We start from the raw sequence: 22,914 nt of genomic DNA on the forward strand, positions 1-22,914 counted from the left end.
TCTGCCATTCCATTGTTTATGAAGCACCCTTCTCTTTTCACCTCTTCAAGACCATATCTAACTCCATCTGAGTTCATTCTGGCATTACCAATCCATATGCACTCCTTCAACAACTGTCATCAGTTGAAGATTGTGATGACATGACAGATTCTTGATTTTAATGAACAATATGAACAATAATGTATTTTACACCAATATAATTTGTCTTGAAATCTGCATGACTCAGTCATCTGTGTGTGTGTGCGCGCGTCCGCATGCGTGCATGTGCATGCGCGCACAGAAAGCATTCATATACGCATGCATAAGCAAACTTCACCTTGTTCAGAAAACAACCTCTATTAGAAGCTATCCATGTTTCCTGACAATGTGGTGAATTGCAAAGTCTGTATATATTTGACTAATTAAAGATTACCATACAATGAATTTATTTTCTTGACAAGACATCTTTCTAAAAATTTTAGTTTCTGAACCTGAAAAAAAGTTGATAAGGCTAGATGGTAGACATATTTTTAATTGTCAATGCTTGTGCCATCTAAATTAATTTTCGTCTGTTCATCGTCATAAAATTTCCATACAACATCATATATCAATTACATCTATCGACAATAAGCTTTCATAATATGAACTGAGTGAAAATCATCTGATTTATGAACCATATCCAAAATTCATGGATGACTTTGCTCGGCTGAGTACGAGGATGCTGCTAAAAGGATCATGCTTTTAAGTTTGCTTATTTCTGGCCTTCTCTATTGATTATTTGATGTTGCCATCCAATCTAAGGATCATGTCCTCTGTCCACCTAGTCCTTTTTGCTTGTTTCTAGCTGAAGGAAGAGTCCATAATGCTGGGGACCAAACATTTTGTACAGCATTCTACTGGAAATTTTTCCAAGTTTGTGGCAGTGACCAAGGTTTTGGTTTTGCAATTTAAAAGTAAATGGATTCTTACATTATAGATGTTTTTAGCCATACATATTTAAGTACCTTTCTTACCTATGTACACTGAATATTCAAAAGCAATCATGAACCAAGCAATTTTGTCTCTGGGATTAATTCATTTCTAATAGCCAATGATAAATAAATGATGAACAAAAAGTTCTCTGAGTCTCTCTCTTTCAAAGAGGCTATTGCGACTTGTTTTTTATTGCCCATCTCATTCATCACCTAAAATCATGATACATCAAGCACAAGTTAATAAAATTGTTCATTGCTATTGAAGTGTTTATGTTCTCAATTGGTTAAGCTTCTCTGTTTCAATCTCATGCTCATGATTTTCTGTTAAACTAACGCTCATTTGGTCTCAGGTCTCAACCCTTTTTCCATGTTCTAGGTTGCCTCTGACCAATCTCCCTTCCCATTTTGTTAGAAAGAAACCTTTTTGATTTTTTCGCTTACATTTCAATATAATGTTTATGTGATAACTTGCTGTTAAGGGGTCTATAAACATCTAAAGCCAAGGATCCAAGACTATAGAGGTGACGACTACTTGACCTTGTGTTTATGGATAACAGCACACTTTCACTATCTTTAAAAAGTCCTACTGGTCTTCGTGGCAAAAGCATGGGGTGGGCGTACATAAACTCCGTCCACAAACAAGATATATCTCCAATTTTTTGCAAATTTAACCTCACCATGTCCACTAACATTAAAGTATAATATTTTTATGTCTCAACCAAATTGAAATGACACATAATAGGACAACATTGTAAGCTTCATTCCAATACATTCTCGAATTATCCTTTGATTCATCCTCTTGGGTTGGGTGCAGAGGAGGCTCACCTTACACAGCCTCAGCCTCGATGAAACAATGCATCATGCTATCGGGATTAACATAGACAGGGGTTGTATCTTTCACATGAATCCGCCATTGGATTGTGCATTGGTCACTTCGAGATCAGTACAGGATGAATGGAGGAGTTCGGAGTGCTTCAAGGTCTATACATGGCGCGATCTTACAGTCGACATCGCGAAAAAAGATCAATCATTCTTTCCACCCAAAATGCAACCCGAAGAATGTTCTTTGTATCCTGCAACCAGGCATGAACTCCCATCACCAAGCCCATCTTTAGCCTGCGTCAGGGAACTCTACTAGTTCCCACACAAATTTGAAATCTCAAGTAAACTCGAATAGTAGATGTCCATGTGGTGCAATTTGTTAAAACCTCCTTGCAAGAAAGACAACAATAGGAGAAGGCAAATTGGCTTCTAATTAAGATTAATTCCTTTGTTGTGCCCGGCCCAATAAAGCCTGGACCAACTGGACTCCAACCCAACACTTCAACCCTTTAACCCCCATATCTCTAAAATTAGCCCTGTTGAAGGCAAGGTTCCACCTACTCTACTAGCAAACTAGTTGACAACTTCATTTGTACATCCAGTTGAATGGCTTTCCAAAACCATTTGGTACATTGTTCCACTTTGTACATTGCTCATTTTTGTCTCTGAGGTAAACTACATGACTTAGGTACACAGGGGCAGCCATGGATGACAACCTTATAGGAAGTTACTTTAAACATACACTGCAAATCCTTCCTCAATACTTTTATTAGATTCTTGTACTCTTCTTTATAGATGCATCCCTTAAGCTCATCTGAATGAGAGTTGCCTTGACCCAGCACGACCTCTCTTATTCCTAACTGAAACTCCCTAAGTGGCTTCTCTTATTGCTTGCCATGGGACTAGATAACTCCCAGCCGAAGACTTTAAGCCACACTAAATGCTCATTATCTTGGGAATCAATGAAAGGGCTCACATGCCTAAAAACTTCTTGAGACAATGCTTGCAGAGTAAAAGGCAACCGAGAGGGCAATGGGGGGCAGCTGTTACCTTTTTAATGTGGCATTTAATTAGTTTATTTTTAATGAATTTGCCTCCTCTCAATCTATGAAACAATTTACAGAGAGTAAAATTCCAGAATGCAAATGATAATTGGCAATACTTTGCCATGGCTCTGTGATTGATATCTCAAAACTAGCATGGTAAAAAGTTGGGATTTTATGCTTTGTTTTGTTTATTTATAGAGACAACTATCAAACCGTGAGTAGAAACAATTGTTGGAGATATTTTGTTATACATAGCGTGTAATGTCTTTATCTACTATAATTGTTAATAGTTGTCTCTCTTGCAGTGAATAATGAGACAAAAGGGTCGCTGAACTGCTTTCTTAAGCCAGCATCACAAACAAAAGATTACCCGATTTGAATATCGTAAATATTTCTATCTTGAGGGTGAAAAAGGACACAGTGACAGTGAATCTAAGGAAAATCTTGGGTGGTTCTATATACACCCCCCCTATTGCTAGGGTAGTTCTATATACACCCCCCCCTATTGCTCAGGACACCCCCCAAAAACCAAAAAAAAAATACCCAAACTAACCTTTAGTGTAATTACCATATTGCCCTTGAAATTTTCTCATACACCCCCCCTTCCTCCTCCTCCGTTTCGTTTTGAAAAGAAAAAAAAAAAACACTCCTCAAACCCCCCTTAAACCCCTCCTCCCCCGTTCCCCCTTCTCCCTCTCGTCGCCGGCATTCTCCCGATCTCCGACCACCTCGCCGGCTTCTCCCGGAACCACCTCGTCGGCTTCTCCCGAAATTTTTTTTTTCACGGTTCGTGCTCCGTTCGGCACTGGATCGCCGAACAAAAGTCTTCTGTTCGGCTGAACAGTGCCGGACAGAAGCCTTCTGTTCGGCAACCCTCAACCGAACAGATCTGTTCGGCTGCACAGTGCCGAACAGAAGGCTTCTGTCCGGCACTGTTCAGCCGAACAGAAGACTTTTGTTCGGCGATCCAGTGCCGAACGGAGCACGAACCGTGAAAAAAAAAATTTCGGGAGAAGCCGGCGAGGTGGTTCCGGGAGAAGCCGGCGAGGTGGTCGGAGATCGGGAGAATGCCGGCGACGAGAGGGAGAAGGGGGAACGGGGGGGTTTTGGGCATTGGCGAGGTGTTTTGGAGGGGAAGACCGGGGTGGGGGGGGGTTTGGGGGGTGTAGAGAGCAATTTAGGTGAGGGGGTGGGGAGGGTGGGGGGTAATTTAGGAATTTTCAATTTTTTAGGGGTGTCCTTAGCAAATGGGGGGGTGTAGAGAGTATTTAATTTTTTTTTAATTTTTGGGGGGTGTCCTGAGCAATAGGGGGGTGTATATAGAACCACCCCTATTGCTAAGGACACCCCCCCAAAAACCAAAAAAAAAATACCCAAACTAACCTTTAGTGTAATTACCATATTGCCCTTGAAATTTTCTCATACACCCCCCCTTCCTCCTCCTCCGTTTCGTTTTGAAAAAAAAAAAAAAAACACCCTTCAAACCCCCCTTAAACCCCTCGATCCATTTACATCGTTTAGGCAATCTTTGAAGGAGATTTAAGCCCCATTCGAAGCATGGACAAGCAACTAGTGATTTGGGACGAAGAATCGGCCGCAAAGGTACGTGTTCCACCTTGTTTCGGAATTTTTTTTTTTTTCACGGTTCGTGCTCCGTTCGGCACTGGATCGCCGAACAAAAGGCTTCTGTTCGGCTGAACAGTGCCGAACAGAAGCCTTCTGTTCGGCAACCCTCAACCGAACAGATTTGTTCGGCTGCACAGTGCCGAACAGAAGGCTTCTGTCCGGCACTGTTCAGCCGAACAGAAGCCTTTTGTTCGGCGATCCAGTGCCGAACGGAGCACGAATTGTGAAAAAAAAAAATTTCGGGAGAAGCCGGCGAGGTGGTTCCGGGAGAAGCCGGCGAGGTGGTCGGAGATCGGGAGAATGCCGGCGACGAGAGGGAGAAGGGGGAACGGGGGGGTTTTGGGCGTTGGCGAGGTGTTTTGGAGGGGAAGAGCGGGGTGGGGGGGGGGGGGTTGGGGGGTGTAGAGAGCAATTTAGGTGAGGGGGTGGGGAGGGTGGGGGGTGGGGTTGGGGGGGGGGGGTTTGGGGGGTGTAGAGAGCAATTTAGGTGAGGGGGTGGGGAGGGTGGGGGGTAATTTAGGAATTTTTAATTTTTTAGGGGTGTCCTTAGCAAATGGGGGGGTGTAGAGAGTATTTAATTTTTTTTTAATTTTTGGGGGGTGTCCTGAGCAATAGGGGGGGTGTATATAGAACCACCCGAAAATCTTTTGCAATTAAACTGTTCTTAAAAAGCCACCCTCTAATAGTATATTTTATGAGATATTTATTTATCGAAATGCCTTTTGTTTTGGTTAATAGAGAAACCTATAGAAGATGGGAAGAAGAAAAACTATGCTAGGTTGGTGCTTATTTAGTTTGATTATCAAAAGTTTGGGAAAAAGTTTAAAATTAGAATAAATTGTCAATTTTTCTCAAATAATAAAACCATGCTTAACTCGTTACCATATATTTTATATGGTAATATTAGATTAAAACACAAAAACCCTTTGTAAGTAGGGGGAGGATCCAAACATTATCTTATATCACTTAAGACGTACTATTTGGATTCTATTTAAGAATAACACTATTCCATGACGTCCTGTTAGATTATAGGCTAAAATGTTGGATAAAAATAAATTTTAAAAAGATAATTGTAGATTTTGAAAAGTATTCGATGTATGTATAATCTACTCCTAATTCTAAAAGAATTTTAGCAATGTACTCATAATATTAATACTTTAAATATATTATCAATATTAAAGAATATACATTATATTATAATATTTATATTATATTATCTAATAAAGGTAATGTATATAATATAAGATGATGTTAATACCCATTGATCTCTTAAACTAAACAAGCTTAATCATCCAATCCGTCGGGAAGCAAATTCCCAACCGCTCACAGACCAGAATTTATGAAAGCTATAAGAAGACCGTCATCAACACGTCAAAAATCTCCTGAACTACCGATCCATATGAACAATTTCTCAGCGGTAACAAGAGGAGGACCAAAGCAGAGAAAAATCTGCAGCCAATTCCAGAGATCAAAAATCTAAAGCTGCTACAACTATTATTTACTCTAAAGCTTGAGAGACAAGTCGAGCTTCTGGACCTCCTCTTTCCCAGCACTCAATTGATTTCCACCACCCCACCGGTATCCTCCGGCCGCCACCCCGGGCTCATCGAACCTTGCAGAAGGAGCGGCCCAGAAGTCCTCCATCCGTAACCTCCCAACAGCTGGCCGCTGATCGATGATCGGCGCCGCCGGCCGGCACCACCCATGCCGCCCATTTAGCACTCCCCCGGCCATGGAAGGTGCCGCCCCAAAGTAGGGTTTGTGGACCATGGAGTGCACCTGAATTCCCAACGGCCTCCCGCCAAACGCCCCATGCCGCGGCAGCGCCGCCATGTTCGGTGGAGAGAAGCGCACGGGGTGGTCGGCGAGGCCAAGGCCTGGCCGGGGACCCCGCTTGGTGAGGGACCGCTCGCGCTTGTGGGCGTTCTGGTGCCCGCCGAGCGCCTGCGAGCTGTAGAACTTCCTCCGGCAGTAGTTGCACGAGAACACCCTCTGCTTTGACTCCGGGGGCTCCGGCGGTCGGGCCTCGATGGCGGTCGGGCCGGCGGCGGCGCCTAATGATCCGATGAGGTCGAGCTCCAGCACAGGCTGGGCTGACGACGAGGTGCCATCGTCGGAGTCTTTATTGGACAAGCTGAGATCTAATAAGATTTCATTGCATGCTGGCTGTTCTCCTCCTCCTCCTCCTGCTCCTCTCTCCTCCTCGTTTGCCTTTACCATGATGGCTTCCTTGCTTGAGATGCTTGAAGTGGCCTCAGAGTGGGTGGTGGCTCCGAGTGATTCCATGGGAGAGAGGGTCAGGCTTGGGATTGGCTATTGATGTTTGGTGCTGTTTTAAAAAGAGATGGTTGGACTACAAGCAAGGGAAAGCAAGACATAGTAGATGATGAGGGTTAAATGCCCTCCTCCGAGTATGGAAAGATGACCTGGTTTACGGTTACTTTAGGCTTGTATGCTTGTTAGGCATATAAGTTTTAAAGGGTGCAACGAGAAATAGGAAGGAAACTTACCCAGCAATAAAACTCTCTCTCTCTCTCTCTCTCTCTCTCTCTCTCTCTCTCTCTCTCTCTTATGAGTGCAATTTGAATACCATCTAAGCTGAGTTTGATAGATCAGTTGTTTGGTACAATAATACCTTATAAGAATGATAGCAATCTATAGATTGTTTGTCTTTTTATATATTAAGACCAAGGAAATACGAACGAACCAAGTCTTTTGATCAAAATGAGACTCCTCTCAACTCTTTCCCTTCAAGTGATCGGTTGGATTCAGGATAGATACAGTCGTGTTGACAAGCACCTGCTATTACGAAATATGTGTGAGCTCGTGGGAGACCTCATAGCTTTCCAAGCCACTCTTGTTTATCGGAAGGCGAATAGTACTGCTTTTTGGGTTGTCTCCTTCACTGCGCACCATTCAGAAGAGTTCTTTTGGGAGAGTCTCGAGTCTTCTTCTATTTGATTCTTATGGATGTACTCATGCGCGTATGGTGTGAATTACCGCTATATATATATATATATATATATATATATATATATATATATATATATAAAATCAGCAAGGACACAATTATGTGCTACTGAATAGATGCCTTAAAGAAGATCATGGCATTTTTTTCATGGTGCGACAATATGACAAGGCATACAGGCCCCACCTTATTAGCCAACAATGGCCCGACACATCGTACAAGAAAGCCAGTTGTTCTCCCTGTCATTGGTGTTCTACATGATCTCTAATGGGAAACCATGGGGGGGGGGGAAGCCCGGCCGACATGTGGCCGGCAAGTCGGTGGTAAAGCTTATGCGGACCGGCCAATCCCACCTTGTAGTCTCAGAAGTGCAGTCCTGCAACTCCACACCTACACCTCTTTTGTGTGCTACTACTAACGTATGCAGCTAATATGGTATGGCCGCATCCTTTGGATACCAGCAAGAGACTGCCTCCCTCTTTTGAGGTCCTCACTCCATTCCTCTTTCGACTGTCATCACAAACTCTCAAGTCCACTACAGCACACTTTTCCTCCTCCCTTCCCCCACTTCAAAAGACACCGTGCGTCGTCACGAATTCGAGAAATTATTGGCCGCAAGTGACTCCTTTTGCTGTGCTTCATATATATCTACTACTCCGTCAAAATGCCTTGAAAGCTCATACAGCTGATGTGAGAACATCTTTTTTTCCAACTTGTCTATTTCATCAAGGAGCATATCTCCTTAAGATCTCTAAATGTCTCCATCCTTCCTTAATATATATCCATATTCCACCAAAAGAAACTTTGGCTGAGATCAGCAGATATACATGAACGAGGAACACCAACCAATAGGCCTAGACCGAGGACCCACTTCCTCCTTTGGAATAGTCATCACCTTTTAGATATGCCCATCGACTAAGATAGAAGCCTTGGGACCATCTTTTTATCTAGAAGATCAATTTCTAGGAGAATTACAATGACTCCCAATTGACAGCGCCCGCCTGTGTAGGGCGGTGGTCTGTTTATGTTAAAAGAGTTGGAAAACGAAGGTGTTGGAAGTGATTCAAGCTACTGGGGTCATGCAAAATGATATTCTACAAGTACTGTGCCATCACACTGGTGCAGTACAAGGCATCAGAAGTTCATGATCAGAATATATGGCTTGATTTATCTTCACATAATGACAGGTGGGGGCCTCTCATGTATTCCTTCTGACCTGGTTCTTCTGCACCCATTAGCTCTAAATTCTGTGGGGGGAAAAGGTTAAAAAGGACTTGGAACTGTTGAGTGTTGACTGACCCGTGAAAATGCAACATTGAAACCTGTGTTGGAAAAGATATTGTTAAAAGAAGAGCTGCCAATTTAATCTAATTGTTTCTGATTTGCAAAAACATACACTAGTCCATTAGTGATGTTGTGATCATGTCGAACAACACTTTGACTGTCGGTCTGGCATCTACTTTATTCTACACACCACATGCAACACAACTTTGCCCTACTCATACTCCTAACAATTATTTGATCAACCTCGAATGAAGTATGAACCCAGATAAAGTAGGGATGAATTAGTCTCCTAAAAATGCTTTTGAATGTTTGGTTCAAACTTGAATGAAGTATAGACCCTGATAAACTAGGTCTAAAATAGTCTCTAGCTAATAAAAATGGTTTTCTACATCAAACCGAAGGCATGATGCTTATTCTTTGATAAATAGCAACTATATGTATTCTTAGATCATCAACAAACTTACTACAGATAAACCGTTCTCCACACATTTTCAGCCACTGACATGTATGTCTTGCTTAGCAATATTAGATCAGCTATCAGGGAATTGATGGTATTATTCTATGCATATACAATGGTAAAAATTAGTTTGATGCCTGATCAGTGACTTTCCATGATTGTTTAAGTACACTGCACTTTCTTCATTTGTTCATTGAAAGGATTAAATCTGACTTCATTTAATTGTCCAACAATTCTCAGGCACTTCATATCAAGTTATTAAATTCAACAGATCATAAACTCATCATTATGCAGAGCTACTTCAGTCATGTCTCATTTGGACAGAGATTGGACGACTTCTCAGCTCTCATAGCTCCGTAGTTTCATAACCTGAGGCACCACTCATTTCCCATTGACTTGCTACTATTCTTAATGGGTGGAAACAATTTTTTCTTTCAGCAAGAGAAGACAAACCATCTGATCTGACGCCATTTCCTCCGAGTAACCTTGTTGCTCTTGACAGAGTGGGAGGTGCAGGGTGCCAAGCAGGCAACAGGTTGATCACTCTTGATCCCTGATTAGTCAACATAAATTCTGTTTCTAATGAGTTCCTGAAGTTACCTGATGGAAAATTTTTTAGGATAGTAGATGAGAGAATAAAGTACCATATGGACAAAAGAAGATTTAGAAATAGGTAAGAAAGCTCGAGAAGACGATTTATAAGAGACCGTTGAATACAAAAAAAATTAAAGGGATTTCTGCTAATAATCAGCAAGGTGATGTAAGTTAACAAATGGACTGCTAATTGTGGGACCATAATCTGCTAATGCTCCTCCTCATATGATCGTTGGAACCTCAGGTCAATAGTGTAGGATTCCTACCCCAACTGGTACTGGAATATCTAATATCCAGTAGTCTCGATCTTGTTAACTGATATATTGAACAACTGCCAGGTGGAGCTGCATTCATCTTCCCCTCCTTCAGAACAAATTTATGCCTTGAATCCTCTCCATTTGTATTTGAATTATGCGAGCTGAGCTCTATTCCATGAAGAATATTAATCAAACAAAGAAGCTAAGGTACGAAGAATTCATGATGAGTATATCAGAACAATACTTAATATTACATATCTCTGTCCATCAATCAACCAGTCAAGTTCTGCAAACTTTGACACAAAACCCAGTGTCAGTTCGAGAAAGTTTATTAAATTAAATAGCCTGTCCCTGACCTAGGGATATATCCAAATCCTAGGTGAAAAGCTAAAGTGCTAGTCAACCAAATCATGGTGACTTAAGTCTGGTCAAGACTTGCACTTGAGAAATTTCCAGCTTCAGTTACTAATTTCCAGCTCAAATTCAACTTGAGACACAGAGCAGGTAAGACAGCGAAAGGTTTAAGAATGTAATTTCCAACCTGAAACACGGTCTTACTGCTCCAGCTGCCTCCAGGAAATCCACTCATGAGACAAGATTAAGAAGATGGAGGAACTCTTCCAAGTTCCAACAACTAAAAACAAATGACCATTTGACATAGCAAAATCTAATGAAACCTTCACATTGCTAAGTCCAGTCCTAGTAATTGGGCTGATCTATTTCCAGTTAAAATTCCACCAGACTCAACCAAACAACCATGACATTAACCAAACTTGGGCTCCTCTGGTGCTGTGGAGAGATCAGTGGTGCTGCTTGGATTATGCCTTGTTTCTAAAGATGATACAGCTTTGTGCCGATGCTTGACCATGTATCACGAAGCCCCCGTGCCCTGCCTCTAGGACCTGATCAGCAAGGAAACATGCATGGCTCCGCATGGAACTTTGTTATGCTGTAACTACACTTTTTGCTAAACAACATTGCATTGGATATGCTCCAGCTCACAGAAGAGTTCATCTTCTTCTGGCTAACATTACAGAAACTAGCATTTGGCAAATACAATGCAGGTCCTTGGTATAAGAAGATGGTTGCTATCATACAATAAAGAACAGCATGAAATGATCAGATTAGGTGCCTCCGGTATTCCAGCATGCTAAGAAGTGCACTACATCTCGACAATGGAATTTTGGCTTGATTAAAAGGGGAGTGACCAGTTTATATCCTCAAAGCCTTCAGTTGCTAATTAGATGGTGCGAATGAAACCAGAAAACCAGCAGACAAGCATCAAAGAAATTGTCCATGATGTGCAACGTATTTCAATAAGCATACATTAAACACTATTCAACAAATTATCCATGAAGAAAAGGCAAGACAAAAAGATATATCTGACTGCATTTGAGCTTTCAAAAACCAAAATTAACTAATGATGAACACAGAAATGAAAAATCTTAATATAACAAGCACTGCACCTAGACATGTGTAATTACAGAGGAAGATCATTCAAATGGCAACGTCACAAACTGCATCTTACTTTGACAACCAGTAAATCAAGATAAGAAACGTACAGACGGAAGCAACAAGCGAAAGAATGATGGTATCCATTGATTTTTTCCTTCTAATTGCTGAAAGGATATGATTTACCTGCACAATTAATTCACAGTATGATGATAACTGATCCATTCAACAGTATTGCCATCAAGCACATTACTCTGGATCAGGTGAAATATACTCATTACGTACCGTGGGAAGTCGGCTGCCGACATTGCTTATCTTGCTGCTGATGCCACCAAATGTTGAGCGTTGAAGAACAAGTGCTCCCAAAGTAGCTTGGGCTTGGGATATTACACCATCCATCTGTAGTCAAATACATCTACAATGAGAGTTGTGGGTGGAAAATATTTGATGATTGCATAGCTTCTAAAATCTCTTCTTCAAGTCATGGATGCTAATTACGTGAAGTTAAAAGTTGGCCAATCCACTTAAAAACAATCACAAATAAAAAGATTTCATTCAAGTTGACATATAGTAAGAGAAGAACAGACCGCTGTCCACCCTGGCAAAAAGAACCTGCCCACAACAAAACCTTCATTATCCACAGGAAGTGAATGGAAAGGTGGTCATTCAGGTAACCAGAAGTATGATAAATAATAATAGTGTTTCCATAGATAGACAATACCAAGCGAAGAATAACAGAAGAACATGGGGCAATTTTAAATGGTTGTGGCTTGCAGACACCTAACTATTGTAGGAGATTTGGAGGCTTTGCATGTTAGCGGCCATGCAGTTTTGCTGACAGGAATTAGTTAGCATGCCGATGTATATGAAAGGGTTTTTTCTTTCCCCAAGATCTAGGTGATGAATTCAGATTCCAGTGGCAGGTAAGTATTTGGTCGAACGGCATATATCTGAGGAAGAGAAAAGACAAAATTGTGTATGTTGCCAAGTTTTGTAGTTTTTGCATCAACAAAAAAGAAGGTCAATGTAGTTTCGTCATAAATTGCTCATAAGGTAATGGTTGTAGGATCATGAAATTCACAGTTTTCAGTTTCAGCATAGCTTTATGTTTTAAATGTAAGATCACTTTAGAGAATCATAAAACTAGTTCACTTGTGAACTTAAATTGATTCCACTACGGAACCAATACAGAATTAAGGTATTTCCATGCAACTTTGGCGCAAAAAGATTCACTACTTAACAAATTGGTTCATGTGTTTCAGTTTCGTTTACTTCATATGAAAGATCCTTCCAACTATTATTTTGTTGACAAATAGAGGATATCAAATATAAGTGTCACTGGACATGTTCATTGATAATATTCACAAAGTATCACAACTCTGAGACCAAGAGCTAAAACAACAGTTTCTGGACATACCCTTCAACAAGGAACCAAGAGTTAACAGGAATTGTAGTGGTCAGAGCAAAAGGAGATCCTTTGTTTCCTCCTTGTTAATCTTCCAGGAACAAAGAGGACCAAGGCTAGAAGGCAAACACCATGTCGCAACTAACATCTCCCAAATCAAAAGTCATCTAAATAAGCTTCCATGTAAGATTTACTTCCATCTTTCAAGAGTCAAGATGATATGGCAGGTGCAAGCTTGTCAAGGGTCAACAAGTTATTATACAAACCCTGTTCAAAACTATCTTACGATATTTGATCACTTAATTGAGTGGTCATCCATTTCTTGGAAAATCCACTTCATCCTGTGTGGGAGTAGAGAATGATGATTGTGAGGGGTAAATGAGCTAAGCACATCTTTCACTAGATGCCATAGAATCAAATAATTCACAATTTTTGAAAGAGAGAAATAGTTGAACAAAAATAAGCAATCATATTTCTTTTCACCCCAAATACCTAAAAGAATTGCTTCTCTGATAACTGTAGCTATTGCAGTTTCTGGGGCTTATCGAGGAGCGTATAGTAATATAATACCTTGCACTTTTTTGTAGCTCCCCTTGTCCTCCAAAGCCTAGATTAACGTGTGGCATTTGTTAAAGCCATCTAAGGAGTTTGCTATAGTATCGTATTACAGATTTTACTGAAGATAACCTACAGCATTAGCACATTTAATCTTTGTTTTGTACTTAGCTACATCCTGGTGGACTGTAGCCTTGCTATTGAGCCTGTTCCTTCATTTTTGACGTTTCTCATTCTTTCCCAATTCTAAGTGCCCTCGTCAATTAAGAGTTTTTACTACTTTACTGCAAAAGACACTTGCTTTTCTATGCTTAAAATAATGTGGTTTATTAAGAAGAAAATAGTGTCATGTTTATTAGGAAATAAATGCTTTCCCACTTTCACTCGCAACTATTTTTTTCAAGGTTCGGCTTAAAGATGCTTATTAAGGAAGAGACTTGTAGTTCACTGTATGGAGGTAACTAGAGGAGCATATCATGGTACCTAGGCAAGAGTCTTTCACTCAACCATAGTTATGGTCCTTTGTGGTCAGCTTCTAGTACTTGAAAAAGGCAAAGATCAGCTCTCTTCTACAAAAATTGAAGGATTTTCATCATACTCATGTCCGTAGAGTTACAGTTGAAGGGCCTTAAAGAACTTGCTAGGAAAATATGGCAAGCCACATTATGTTATTGAGAAAGAAAACCCTAAAATCTTCTTGAGTGAGAGAGAGAGAGTGTGTGTGTGTTTGTGTGTGTGTGTGTGTGTCGCAACATGCTTGAAGGAAGGGTAGCACCAGTGGCCCAGACTCATTGATAACGTATTTATATAACCTCGTATCCTGGTAATGAGCTATTAGTTGATTTACTAATAAGGTTTTCAATTTTGCTTCCAGATCTTAGGCTTGGTAAACTTTTGACCTTGGGCAGTTTGATGGAGATTAAAGTTGCAAGAATTAAATCTAGGCCTCTTTTGGTTTATCAATTATAAAGCAGTAGCACAGCGCTCCAACATAACACACCCTGGAAATAGTCGATATGCATTGATTAAATTAAAAAAATCTGCTTAAGAGACCAAAAACCCACATGCACAATTGATTAGTCAGACAATGGATTTATGCACTAAAATTAGGTGTCAATAAGTTCCCTTAGCGCTTAAACAATGGCACCTTTGTTGTGATTTTGTAAATATTAGCTATGATATAACTTTTATAAATCGGTAAAGAATCAACCCTAGAGAGGGAGTTCTACTCTAGTAACTATACCTACAAGCAAAATTTGAGTATCAACTAAACTGGTTGTTTAGTTCCCATGTCTATAAGTTTATAATACTCTGGTAATGACTGGAATATAGATTCAACACAAGTACGCATTTTGAGAATCTCTATTATTTGAAATATGAATGGACATGCGACATATATATCCGCAACAAACTAATATTATAAAATATTGGATTAAGGGTAATAAGTAGATATACAAATGCAATGTGCTGCTTGGTGATATGTGACTAGAAGTGGATAGTTTTATGAGAATGATAGTGGTGCGGACACCAGTGCCAGGTCAGCCGGTCGTCACAGGATCCAGCCAGCTCAGCGGGTTCCAGCCGATTCAGCCAGCCTGATTTTATTTTAGATTGATTTATTTTATGTTGATTGGGTTTATTTGCATATTGTCATTTGGGTTTATTTGCATATTGTCATTTTAGGAGCTTTTTGGAATTATTTTATTTGTAGGGGTTATTTGTTATTTTGTGACCCTATATATATGGGTCCATCCTGATGTTTAGGGTTTAATGAATTAATGAATGAAAAAATTGGTCTTCTTCTTCCTCCTCCTCTTTTCCTCTTTCCCTTCTTCTTCCCCTCTTCCTCTCCTCTTTCTCTCTGTATTTCAATCCGTACTTCCGTCCTGCATCAGCTTTGGTATCAGAGCAGGGCTGACTTTGCCTCTGTTGCTGAAGTCGAAGGATCCAGTTTATGGACGGACCCCCGCCGATTCCTTTTCGGCCTTTTCCTCACCTGTATTTTGCTAGATCATTTGCACCGCAAACGCCGGAACGTACGGAAGGTCGTCGCACGGCACGTACTCCGAAGAAGAAGGGTCGCTCCCTTTCTTCATTATTTTCTTCCCTGTTCATCACCTCACCCACCGAGAAGAAAGAAAAAGCAAAACCCTCCCGTTGGTCGACTGTCTTCCGGCGTCAATCCACAGATCGCCTTCGCAAGACGCCGCCGCCGCCCTCTCTTCCCACCGCCGCTGCCTCCGACGCTCTCGCCCTTTCTTTCCCTCCTTCTCTCGGATCTCACGCAGTGAAGAAAGGCACTGTCGCCGGAAAACCCCAAGGCAGCCCGGGAGGCAAATAAGCCGGCCTCCTCGTCAATTTCTCCTCCGATTGTCACTGTGCAAGCATCACCCACCGCATCCGTTTCGCCGCGCCGCCGATTCGCCTTCGGTCGCCGCCGTGCTTCCCCGGGGGTTTCGGCAGCAGCTTGCTGCCACCGACCGTGGCCGGACCAAGTGAAGGACGTCGCCGCCCCGTTCACTGCCGCACCAGCACCCCGCTCCACCGGCGCAACGTCTTCCCGCACCCACCGCCGCAAAATCAGGCGAGATCCGGCGGAAGCGGACGGACGGTCGAAGGTGGAAGACGATCCACAGTACGGGTAAGATTTCGACCCGTTAACCCATAACCCATTAGCCCGAACCAATTCAAAAAAAAAAAAAAATCCTCGCACGTGACTTGCACGTGACCAAAAAAAAAAAGAAAAAAAAAAAGAAAAGAAAAGAGAAAAGAAAAAAAAAAAAAACTACCTGTCATCTTCCTCGATCGGCCGCCCCTCGCCGAGTCTCCACCGGTCCGCATCGCCTGCACCGAGCCGACGCCGCAGCAGTACCGCCGCCGCCGAACACCGACGCCCGAGCCGTCGGCGCCTGAATCGTCACCAGCAACCGTCGCCGCCTCCGCCGAGCATTCCTCCTCCGAGCGCAGTCCATCCTCCGCCCTCTTCCGCAGCGCCGCTCTCTCTTCCAAGCATCCCGAGGTCTCCGCCGCTTCCGCCACGGTGATTGTCAGCCGCCGAGCGCCCCACCGAGCCGTCGCCGCTCGAGCAGAACGCCCGCGCGCCATCCTCCACTACCGCCGCTCGCCCCGACCGCCTCCGCCTTCACTGCGACCCGTCGACGTCTCCCGTGAACGACACCGGAACCAACGCCTCCGCCTTCCCGTCCTCGCTCGCCACCCTCTTGTCTTCCCCAAAATCCCTTCTTCACCGCCGTCAACCTCCCTCCCGACATTTTCCCCTCTTCACAACACGGCCATCATCTAGCCCACTTCTGCACCACCCTCTCTTTCTAGCCTGTGGGCCTTTCGGGCCCAGCTACACCCCAGCCGCCCGGCCCCTCTTTCGCGGGCCCTACTTTCAGGCCCGCCTCTGTGCATCACAACCCCACCCTCTATTCAAACAGGCCGCCGTCGCCGGACCTACCAAATTGCTTTGCACAGGCCCGCCGAGTTGCTGAGATCAACCCCAATTGGAGTCGTTTGACAAGCCTACTTGCTGTGCAGCGCTTCTGGTCGTCACCCCAACCCAGATCAGGTTTCTTCCCTTACTACAAATTTTATTTGTTTGTCTAAATTTAGAATTAATTAACTCTTAAGTGCTCTATTGATATTGCTTCCTGAAAATTCAACACATCCACTCCAAACAACACCAAAACCCTACTAGTGGCCTATCTTTGTTATTAATTTTAGGGCTATCTAATCTTTGGAAGTTCTTTTAGGCTCTGTGCAGCCCTGCAACACACTGAAAACTAGTACTATTTGACTGCAACTTCTTATCTGAATTTATTACGTAATTCAAAGCCAATTTCAATTGCTTGAGTTAGCTTCCGATTATATTGAGTATCTACTTTGCAATTTTGAATTCATTTCATGCATTAGGTCTACTTAGGAACATTTATAGTTGGTCGGATCATACATTTTGTCATTCATTTTATGCATCTACGTAGTGGTCGTGACGCATCTCATCCTGAGTCCCAATTAGGCATGGATTCCAAAATCGAAGCCCTATTAAAAGCTATCCAAAACACTAATGCCCAAGTCCAAAAAACTAATGCTCAAGTCCAAAATACCAATGCCCAAGTCCAAGCAAACAATGCCCAAATTCATGACTTAACCACAATGTCCACCCAGGTTAATGCCCGACTCGATTCAATTGAGGCTTCACTTCAGAGGGTTATTGGATCCCAAAGAGCTAGTACTCCCCATTTACCGGGACTTGAAGAGGACGACACCCTAGAACAAATCCTAGAACAACAAGGCTCGGTTCGGCAGGACAACTTTGATAATAGGTCTGTTCCAGGTCACCATTATGCCTTCCCTCGCCCTAGGGGACCTGGTCCCATTCCTCATGTTGATAAAGGTCACCGACATACCGTAGAACCCAGAGCTCTTCGTGACCCTGATGAAGACGTAATGAGAGGCATTAGGGTGGAAGCCCCCACTTTTGACGGTCGTCTTGACCCGAAAGTCTTCTCCGATTGGTTACACGAAATGGACCACTTCTTTGAGTGGTACAATCTGTCTGAGAACAAAAAAGTTCGATTCGCTAGAATGAAACTCCTTGGTCGAGCTAAGCTGTTTTGGCAAAACACTGAACAACTATTAGCTAGGAGACATCAACATGAAATAACTGATTGGGTAGAGATGAAAGAGAGACTTAAAGAAAAATACCTGCCCCTTAACTACCAAGACGATCTCCTAAACCGATGGAACACTAAGTCCACATTTGTAAGGCGCCCTGACACACGGAGCACTCCCACCGGCCTTAATTCCTTAGGGTCCAAACCTTCTGTAGGGTCCACTACTCATAGGCCCCCTCCTAATGCCCATGTCACAGGCCGAGACACTAATGGCAAGGGAATGCTTGGTGAGCCTCCCAAACCACATTCCAAAATTCGGTGTTACAAATGCCAAGGTTTTGGTCAAGTTACCTCCCAATGTGCGAACAAATTTTTCGTTATTGCTCAGCAAGAGCAGGGAGGTGACATAGATGACTTAGAGGAGCAAATCTATGAACCAAACCTCGATGACATTCAGGACATTGAGGACGAGTGTGATGACAAACCTGAAACCCTAGGATGCACCCACACTCCACCTAGCTCGCTTGCACAGTCAGATAACGAGTTTGACCAGTCTACCATGAGTGTAGTTGGTTATGCCCCCGCACAACCCATCGAAACTGATGTTAGGATTTCTGAGCCTGCATATGCATTTACACAACACATTCATAAGTTGTATCAGGAAATCCATAAGGGCATTCATGCATGTACTGCTCAGTATACGATGCAAGCTGATTTCCGTGCTAAAGAATTTCAAACTTGGGGTTACGTAATGATCCATCTTAAGGAATTGCAGTCTCTTAGTATTGGACCATTCAGGGTGTTGCACAAGGATGGCACTGACGCCTATGCCATTGACTTTCCATTTGATTTCGGTCATAGCCTTACTATTAATATTAAAGATTTGGTTGCAATCCCTAATGACTCTTTTGCTGCACACTCTCCTGCGCCTGATGTTTATCCTATTATTGATTCCATGCCATCTTCGTTTCCTTTTACCCTCCATCGAGCACAAAAAGAGTATATTGATTCTATTTTAGCCGAGCAAATAGTTTTTACCAGTGATGGAGGCATCCAACATTTCCTGGTTCATTGGCGAGGACGACCAAGGTCCGGCTACACTTGGATCCAGCGCGAGGAGATACCGCCGATTGACCCGGACTTGTTGGAGTACTACCGGGGCTTTACCGAGCCGCTTTCGTCGAGGTCGACTTCTTTCCACCCGAGGAGAGTTGGTGCGGACACCAGTGCCAGGTCAGCCGGTCGTCACAGGATCCAGCCAGCTCAGCGGGTTCCAGCCGATTTAGCCAGCCTGATTTTATTTTAGATTGATTTATTTTATGTTGATTGGGTTTATTTGCATATTGTCATTTGGGTTTATTTGCATATTGTCATTTTAGGAGCTTTTTGGAATTATTTTATTTGTAGGGGTTATTTGTTATTTTGTGACCCTATATATATGGGTCCATCCTGATGTTTAGGGTTTAATGAATTAATGTTTGAAAAAATTGGTCTTCTTCTTCCTCCTCCTCTTTTCCTCTTTCCCTTCTTCTTCCCCTCTTCCTCTCCTCTTTCTCTCTGTATTTCAATCCGTACTTCCGTCCTGCATCAGATAGCCTCGTATATAGCATTGTTTAAGTATGTTCATAAAGTGTATGAAATAGTATTTGAGTACTGGAATTGAAAATGTTGATTGAGAATTGATGAGACATCAATCAACATTAGAATGTCACATTTAAAAATGCCAAGCTAGTAAAGATACATGTGTGTTGCAGCTAATGATGCATTCAAGAAGCACCGAACCTGGTCATTCTGCTAGTTGCATTTTAACACGAAAGCCAGCACAGGCTGCAGGACAAGTTGGGGAAGAGAAGGGAAGAGAGAGGGAGGGGAGAGAGAGAGAGAGAGAGAGACCTGTCCTGAACTTCTACTTAGAGCTGCTTGTTCTTTAAGAAGAGCCTGATCAACAGAACCAGCACCATCTTCCATGTCCAATCTTGCCCTCTCGAAATCCCTGAAGTCCAGAAGGAGTGATGCATGTTCCTGCTTAGCTCTAAGGCTAGAGCGGAGCCGATAAAACTCCTGAGTCAAAACAATTAAGAACCAAGGTTAGCATTTCCCAGATTCTATATGCACCAAGATTTGACATAGTTTTGAATTTCTGATCCCAGTCTTTTCTTTTTGATGATTGGTATAACTATAAAAGCAGCACAATAATGCTAAATACCCAAGGACACTTGATCCTTGGTAGGTACTAGGTGCATGTTCTAGGTATAGTTTCAATTAGAATTAACAATCAGATTTGGCTTAAATTTTACCGGTCCTTCATTTGGTTAAAAAGCTTTTCTACCTGAGTAAGATCTTGAAGAATTTCTCTATGCCGAGTTAATGTATGTGAAAGGATTTCTGAGCCTCCTGAAGATACCCAAGTTTGCATCTGTGAATTAACTTGCTGAAGTTGTTTCAGAAATCGCTCTATTCCAGATTCAAGATCACTCTCTGAACCATCAGGTTTTGTGGAAACCAATCTACGATATGAATTCATCAGCTCATCCAGCTGAGCTTCAAGTTTCCTTGCCTGCATGAAAAAGAAAAATAAACAGTTTCACTAATCATTGAATATATTGTATCATGTGTACACTTCATCAATGGACTGCAAACAACCACCAGCACAGTATTCGCTAGTCGCCAAGGAAGCAATACAGCACATTATGATCATCCAGCACAATGTATGTTTCGTTGTTCTAATTTCATACTGGAGGAATATATGCACATATTTCATATCTTTATCCTTACTTGAGGAGTTTCAGTTTTATTCTTTGTTATAGAGGATGAATTTCTCTAATTATAATGGCTTTTACTGTCTTGCATGAATGGGGTAATGTAAATTGTAGGGCCCAACAAACCCTTGCTGCAATTTAAAAAACATAAGTTACAAAACAGTTCATCAAAATAAAACTGCAGTAAAATCTAACAATTTTATAGATAGAAGGTGGAAAAGAACTACATATATGGCAAGTTTAAAAATGCCATAAGGCCAAAAGTAATGAAAAGGGTCCAAATGTGCACTCAATAGGATTTTACTAAGGACTTGCAGCAAGACAGCCAGCTGTATGAATCCAAAACAAGAGAAAATCTTGGAGCAAAGAAGGAAATAGTCATATATAAAGCACCCAGTACTCGCATAACATAGTTACGGTCGTAGAGTGTAAATCAGAATCTTCTGTCAACTAAGACCCCCTCAATACTAATTTAATTATCACTCGTAAAAGTATGGTTTAAACTTTAAAGTATTGGCCTAAATGTCGCATCAGTGGATCTTTGTCATATTAGTTTGATATGATCATGTGTTGCTTAAATTGAACTGTTTCAGGCAAAATCCATATGGCTCTTGATGAAGCCTGTTCCTGTTTAAATTTTGGGCTCGAAGATGAGAAGAAATCCATGTTTCAACCCATTACAATCTGTGAGACTTGCTTCAGCCTTCCATAAGAACAAAAGGCCTGATCCAGGCATAAACCAAGCCAAGTGAAGAGTTTCGATCAAAGTGGAAGATTGCCAATCTGGAAGCCACTTGGGACCCATTTTAAGCAAACAAGAAGTAAACATTTATATCAAATATTCTTTTTTTCTAGAACAATCCTGCGACATGATGTATAAATAATATCAGATCCACAATAAATCCTTCAAGATTATAAGCAAAACGTTAGTTTTTGTTTAATCTTCCAGATTTTTGTGAAAAAGAAGAACTTTTTCCAAATACAACCCATTGTTTAAAACTTCAGAAGCTAAGAAAGTTTCCTCCTATATGGAACAGACTGGATCTACATTCCCAACTTACAAGTTTCAAATTATTAAGAAGCTACGCATCATCTCTCTGAGCGATAGATTTAATTAAGACCGTGGAACCGTACCCAGGACCTAAAATCCATATATCCACCAAATAATAATCATTTGAGTACAAAAAATCCTTTTTTCTTGACCTAATTTTCGACATGGAGAAAATTATACTTCAAACTATCTTAGCTCACATTACCGAATCAAATCAGCACCAACTCTTCCGAAAATTCGGACTGGCCGCATACAAAACGAAAATAACAAATCAAGAAAGATTGAAAATTCTCATGGTAGGGTACCTGTTTCCGGAGGGCGTCCCATGACGACGCCTCCATGCCTCCTCGCCCGAGATCGATCGATCGATCGATCGAGACAGGAGAGAGAGAGGGGGGAGGGAGAAATCAGAGGTCGAGGAGGAGGTTGCTTCGTGGTTCGGACACAGGCGTGCTATTAATCGATGGAAGGTGGAAGCCGCAGATGAGGACGAGTCGCCCGTCCATCCCAACCCCTTCGCTGTACGCTGGATCAAGAGATGCTCGGTGTAAGTGAATCGGAGTCGGCAACCATGACGCCGACTCTATTAAAAAATTGCGCCGAGAAACCACACTTCTTACGAGAGGAGTGAGCAGTAACTGCTCTCTTCAAATCCAACGTCAATAATCGGATATCAAAATCAAAAATTCATATTAATAATCCCGATATATACATTTAAAATTATCTACAAACTAGATATCATATAGTTTTGTAACCTATACATCATGTAAGCATAAAAATGAACTATTTTTACTGCACTAGCATGTTAAAAAAATATGATAAAATACTTAAATATATATTAAAGAAGTGTAGTTGAAATTTTATGTAAAGATCTTATAAACTTATATTGGTCATTCGTATTAAAGATCTACCCCAAGATCACAATCTAAACTACCAAATGTGTAGAAATTATAAATAAAAAATAATCTACAAGACTTTAACTTATGAATTAAGTAATACAAAATAAAAATGTAGGTGAAAAAAAAACTACAACTAGACTCATTCATTAAGGAAGAGGATAAATTAT

The 22,914-nt window shown here is 41.8% G+C and overlaps 2 protein-coding genes across 12 annotated transcripts; both read right to left on the minus strand.

Annotated features, from left to right (window-relative positions):
- Positions 1–60: 60 nt before the first annotated feature.
- On the minus strand, positions 61–22,367 carry LOC103710405 (Golgi SNAP receptor complex member 1-1-like). Of its 11 annotated transcripts, none has more exons than XR_015971527.2 (7): positions 22,154–22,364; positions 20,368–20,595; positions 19,932–20,099; positions 12,047–12,071; positions 11,745–11,858; positions 11,570–11,645; positions 61–113 (listed from the first exon to the last, which is right to left on the minus strand). XR_015971527.2 is itself a non-coding variant. In XM_088707653.2 (6 exons), the coding sequence occupies exons 1-6, from the start codon at positions 22,187–22,189 to the stop codon at positions 85–87; spliced, it is 651 nt and encodes a 216-aa protein (XP_088563779.2). In that variant the 5' UTR covers positions 22,190–22,366; the 3' UTR covers positions 70–84. The 11 variants fall into 11 exon arrangements, 8 of the variants coding, with proteins under 8 accessions (XP_088563779.2, XP_088563778.2, XP_088563777.2 ...); XR_005512425.3 differs by lacking the exon at positions 61–113 and adding an exon at positions 9,567–9,709; XR_015971528.2 differs by lacking the exon at positions 61–113 and adding an exon at positions 9,723–10,175.
- Positions 5,784–7,385, minus strand: LOC103719020 (zinc finger protein 1-like). Its single transcript, XM_008808069.6, has one exon. The coding sequence runs from the start codon at positions 6,731–6,733 to the stop codon at positions 5,951–5,953; it is 783 nt and encodes a 260-aa protein (XP_008806291.3). The 5' UTR covers positions 6,734–7,385; the 3' UTR covers positions 5,784–5,950.
- Positions 22,368–22,914: the final 547 nt, after the last annotated feature.

This window comes from Phoenix dactylifera, chromosome 11, assembly GCF_051530095.1.
Source record: "Phoenix dactylifera cultivar Ajwa chromosome 11, Ajwa_hap1_PhDact_Kaust_v1.1, whole genome shotgun sequence".
NCBI lineage: Eukaryota > Viridiplantae > Streptophyta > Magnoliopsida > Arecales > Arecaceae > Phoenix > Phoenix dactylifera.

Excerpts from the sequence above, each read along its gene's own strand:
- LOC103719020 (XM_008808069.6), bottom strand. The coding sequence starts at position 6,733 with ATGGAATCACTCGGAGCCACCACCCACTCTGAGGCCACTTCAAGCATC.
- LOC103710405 (XM_088707650.2), bottom strand. The coding sequence starts at position 22,189 with ATGGAGGCGTCGTCATGGGACGCCCTCCGGAAACAG. Across the intron at positions 20,100-20,367 it reads TTCTTCAAGATCTTACTCAG|GAGTTTTATCGGCTCCGCTC; the intron begins GTAGAAAAGCTT and ends GTTTTGACTCAG. Across the intron at positions 9,710-11,744 it reads TCGGCAGCCGACTTCCCACG|GGATCAAGAGTGATCAACCT; the intron begins GTACGTAATGAG and ends TTGACTAATCAG.